Genomic DNA, 5,631 nt, shown 5'->3' with positions numbered 1-5,631 from the left:
GGTGTGCGAGATGTTTACAGGTTATTTAGCTTTTAGTGAAGGGAACGTTTAGAGGAATGAAAGCGGGAATTTGTGAACGTTATAAACAATTGATAGGAGTGGTGCGATTTCACACTAACGTGATCGTGTAGAGTACAAAATTCATTATATAAAACAAAATGAGAGCGGGAATAGTACGTATAGAGGTAATGAGAGCGGAAATTCACTATAAGTGCAATACGAAATTATAATATTGTGGGTAGTATATTGTGCATGTCATAGACACGCCGCATTGCTCCATCACACGATATAGACATAAGAGATTTCCTTTGTTTCCTCGTATAATTTGTCACTGAGGTGTTTGCGTAGAGCACGAGATTGACTAGAAAAAATGTACCATAGGAAATAGTAGACTCGTCCTCGACTGGGGTTCTCTCCAATAGAAAAGTCTTGCTCAGAGTGAAGCTTACTGAGTCTTTATGTATTTATGTTGCGTAATATTTCGCTTCGCTATTCCCAATGTTTTTGAGTGTTACTCTCACGAAGCGCCCGAAACAGTGTATTCCAGTCTAGCTATGTTCTGTTGACTGATATCGGCGAGTGTTAGAAACTTTAGATTTCGGCAATACGAGGATTGCGGGTTGGCCGAGCATTTTGTAGTACCCAGATGCTACATCGATTGGGATAGTAAAATACTTCTCCAAATTTTCCTTTATACCGAACTCACCTTGTGAAATCAAATACTTTCACAAGCATTATATCCGCATGCAACTTGATATAAAAATATAAGGCCAACGTGAAAAGTTCCTATCCCAGTAATTTCAGTAAATGAAATAGTTTAAGGGTAGTTTTTTTTGCGGTTGCTGTAGCTCTGAAAACGCTTGGTTGTGGTAAAAATAGGTGCGACTAAAGATAAATGGCCAATGAAATCTGTTTTCAGCGCAGAGGAACTAAAGTTCAACAAGACATCTGGCATACATAATTGTGCACCAGAAGATGTAACAGCTGAAGTAATTGGAAGTCACCCCATTCAGCAAAGGAATAATGAATAACCCAGCAAATGCGATGTGGCTCGTTTCCGTTACGCTCGAATAGTACGTCGATGAACAGGTATAGTACCCATGTTAACTCAATAAGGTGCTCTGAGCGACGATTGACAGTATGTTATGAATCCTCTGCGCGGAATTTCGCGTCCTATGCACGGTTTGCAGCGTTCGATCAGCGATGCCAGTGTCAAATACGTAATCGGCTATTATACAAACACACGTGACACAGCATGAGAGCCAGGGTACTGCATCGATTGGTGTGCCTGCCGTATTAGGGAACTTTCGGACTTCATTCGTCGAAGTAAGCGTCTGCCATATCCTGTTCATATTCTTTACTCTCGAGATCCAATACATCGTCATCATCGACGGACCGGTAATCAAAATCCTGTGTTTAGAGTGGGTAAGTATTGAGTGCGTATATTAGCTAGGCAAACACTGTTGAGACACAACCCATACGTGCGCATGCCTAGCAAGCTATAGTCTTGCACCTCAGGTGGTGTACGTGTTCACCACAAGCATATAGGCAATCCTGTCGAACTCTTTAAAAAACATAACTGGACACTTACATTGACCTAAAATACAAATATATACAAGGCACGAGGTAATGCAATGAAACATCGTCCAAGTAAAGCGAGGCCTCCGCCAAATCAAATGATATACAAGCAGATACAGACACAGCAAAAACATAAACAAAATATAAAATTATAACTAAAATTCTGGTTCACATACAGAATCCAAGCCAGCTATGAAACGCTCCTGCATTGTGCGTAAGAATTCGGAGCGTAATTCGTCTTTCTCCTCGCGGGTGAGTCCACTCGCCGCGCGCCCCTCTAAATCCATAGTACGTGCATCTCGTAATAGAGACATGTCCACTGGGAAATACGTATTCACAACAGGCAAAAGTTATTGTTAATATCGTATGGATGTGAGGATCTTGAAGTCGCACTCGCATATCCAAGTTAGCTAACGGATCACGATGTATAATATATCAATGATATGAAAGTTGAGTATATATTTGATCAATATGCTGCCAGTATATTGTGCTCAAACATTCCGAAAATATCACAGCAACAAAAAGAGCCCCAAAATTTAGCAATATCGAATAGACATACATACATATTCACACATATAAGGTCTATATAGTAGCGGCACTGACAACGCTCATGGATAAATATACATACGTACTTCGTACTCATACATAGAAACATAGTATTCGTGTTCTAGATTTGCGACAGTGAGATAAACAAAGTGCCACTTCGGGTACCCAATACAAGTTCGGTATATCTGAAAGTGTTGCATGACAACCAATGTTTACAACCGAAAGTGATCCTCTGACAATCAGCGTGTACCGTTGAACGCCGAATAGGAAGCAATATTTCAAAAAAGAACAAAAATAAATTAATACCACAGCTAAACCGTCTGGAAGCCGTGACAGGCATGACGTGTGACGATTTAATGAGCGGCGACATGGAACTCATGCATACTTATGAGCACTTTAACACGCCCCGAAGAGATGCGGTACACACCTATGTGCCCCACATTCGGATCCACTACATCATCTTCATCGTCGGACGGCTGTGTTTCTCTCAGTGCACTAGAAGTAGTGTTCTGACTTCTTAAGGTATCCTGTGCGGCGATGTTGTGCGCTGTCCGTTGCGTAGTGTTACGCGATTCGTCTGCCTCAGAATCAGACTCGGAGTCGAACTCCTCGATTTGCTGCTCATCTGCAAAATAGTGAATGCGAGCATTGGCAACTCTTATAATAATAACAGGAGAAAGACTCACAACACATAAATACAAAAGCACTACGCTGTCATATATCAAACCACACAACCACATAAAGTCTCAAACCTCTGCGCTTATGGAATGTTCCAATTCTCCATTGGCAGAATGCACAGTTCTGTGCCAATATGCAGCTCAAAAATTTGTAAACCAGTTGTTGACTCATAACGAACATTTAAAACTAAATAGACAACTCTCCAAACGTACCCCATGATTGCCATATACACTCAGGTGGCAATTAAAATCTAGGGAAGGTGGGGAGAACTATAAGTACCTTACTCCTCTTACAATCAACCTGCCTCAAGCGACATCGGGAGATTGAACCACAAACAAAAACCGCGAACAGATTTGCGACGAATTTGCGACCAACACACAGCTGTGTTGCAAAGAAACTAGCACAATAGTATCCAGATTCATACCTGACTGCATTTGTTCTGACGTGTTGGCTGGTCTGCGTTGCTCTCTGTCGGATTCAGTGCGCCCTGCAAAAGGACAAAGGAAGAGGAATTGAGTAGAACTGTATTTATATGACTACGTGATGTACTACACACTAGTTGCCGTACCCGTCGAATACCTACTAGTCACGCATATGTGCAAGTGCACCGCACCAGCTGTACTCATCCTAATAGGGAGATAGACACAAGAGAAGAGCCAAACCTATTTTGGTTTTGTATACTTGTAGTACATACTACAAACGACAAGAGATCTGGCAGCTTAAACTACATGCATTTCTAAGTGTGAAGCGATTGTACAGTCTAGAGGTAGTACCACGGTAAACACTGACGTACCCATCTCTTGCATTAGAAACGAAGCGAAACCACCACCTCGAGGGTATTCTTTTTCCTTCTGCTTAACATGGCGATGCCTGTCATCTTCGTTCATATACCGCCCCACATATTGGTCGAACAGAACGGGCTCTCGAGCTTTCATGGCCACATCTTCGAAGTAGGTACCTACGGTTTTGTTTATAGTATTCGTATTTTAATCATGAATTCATATATGCGCTCGACTATCCCAACTAAATCGAAGTACATACCACGGAATCAAGTAAAACAGTATCCCATACACACTTGTTGATACATATTGCTTCACGCTACGATTAGCACCACAAATATATCAAAATATCAGCTTAAATCCACAACGTAGGGCGGTCTATATGTAATCGTGAAACGAGCTCAATCTACAGCACTTGACCGGGCAAGACACATGCCAAACGGTTCTAGTGTGTTAATGGCGAAGATTGGTATGTGTGAGCTATACCTTCAATCAGCATTTTTTGCACCGCTAGATATCGGCGATTCCGCACTACGTTATCCCGCGATGATGCTCTTGATCGAAACTGCTGAATGAGGCCTGTTACCTGTACATGTAAAAAGAAAAAGAAGAAGGAACGATCAACATGGATGAACATGAAGGACACACGGGAGACTGTTAATGTACTGTGTATGACTCTGACGGAGATAACGGGATATCGCATACAGTTTGCGGATGTAGGTACGCCGTCAAACCGTAAACAATCGTCATGGATGCACGTACTGAGGCGGAAAGTTTAAGTAGATGGCTACAGTAATAAATCAGTACATATGGCTCTCTCTCTGAAACGCGTTATTCTTAAGTTAAGCTCCTCACACTCAATAGAAAGTGGCCCAAAAGAAGACCCCACTCGAAATGAACCTCGGAGCCCCTGTGCCTGTTCCCCGAACATAGTTAGAACAAGTTATGGGCTGCACTGGTGTAGCCCCAACCCGCTACTAATCACCTTGCGACTAATTAATTGAAAACTGAAAAATCCAACTGAAGCATCATAAATCGCTAACTAGACAATATCTCAGATCTAAACCGGCATCGGTTAGTCTGATCCCGTCGGATTTGCACTTTCGAGATGTCAGTACAACTACAACGCGTCGTATCTGTCATCACGAGCGTAGAATTGAATGCGGTGCATGAACATCTATCTGTAGTATATACAGTCATAGGATGCATGTACATCTATCTGTAGTATATACAGTCATATGATGCATGTACATCTATCTGCATCTATCTGTAGTATATACAGACAAAGGATGCATGTACATCTATCTGTAGTATATACAGTCATAGGATGCATGTATATATATCTGTAGTATATACAGTCATAGGATGCATGTACATCTATCTGTAGTATATACAGTCATAGGATGCATGTACATCTATCTGTAGCATACACAGTCATAGGATGCATGTACATCTATTTGCATCTATCTGTAGTATATACAGTCATAGTATATATGAAAACATAGTAAGAGGACATGGGCAGTGCACAGTTCCTCAATAAATTGGGGACATACTTGTAAATCATTGGATGCTGTCCCGATTAGTTGCAGCTCGTCATCGTTTAGATAGCGACCCCATCGTTCCAGGAACAAGCATGTCTTCGAGTTCAGGACTTCTGAAAGTACTTCGATCTGGACAAAACATAGGAAACGCGGAGATGTCAGTCTCTGAGATATCTACAAGTGATGATTCGAAACTAAAGTCCGTGTAGTACACAATATCTCGCACACATACTCTCGCACACAGATATGTGTACGAATATGTGCACATGAATATGAACATATCAATACTAAACACACACACACACACACACACACACATACACACACACACAAAACACCCACCACCACCCACCCACACAACACAACACACACACACACACAACACAACACACACACACACACAACACAACACACACACACACAGTACGATATATATACACACACACACATATACACACTACTAATACTGACAACAATCATACATACACACAACAACAACAAAACAACAC

At 41.6% G+C, this 5,631-nt stretch overlaps 1 protein-coding gene across 1 annotated transcript; it reads right to left on the bottom strand.

The window, feature by feature from the left end:
* Nucleotides 1-1,314: 1,314 nt before the first annotated feature.
* SARC_11953 (hypothetical protein) lies at nucleotides 1,315-2,749 on the bottom strand (the record flags this gene model as incomplete). The annotated part of the gene is made up of 3 exons (XM_014293952.1): nucleotides 1,315-1,410; nucleotides 1,755-1,897; nucleotides 2,552-2,749. Coding segments are annotated over 3 exons (437 nt in total), but the record flags the coding sequence as incomplete, so codon positions are not given.
* Nucleotides 2,750-5,631: the final 2,882 nt, after the last annotated feature.

The sequence above is a fragment of the Sphaeroforma arctica genome (genome assembly GCF_001186125.1).
Source record: "Sphaeroforma arctica JP610 unplaced genomic scaffold supercont1.1974, whole genome shotgun sequence".
NCBI classification, from domain to species: domain Eukaryota; class Ichthyosporea; order Ichthyophonida; genus Sphaeroforma; species Sphaeroforma arctica.
The sequence above is the reverse complement of the archived record's forward strand: the minus strand, read 5'-3'. Positions and strand labels throughout refer to the sequence as shown.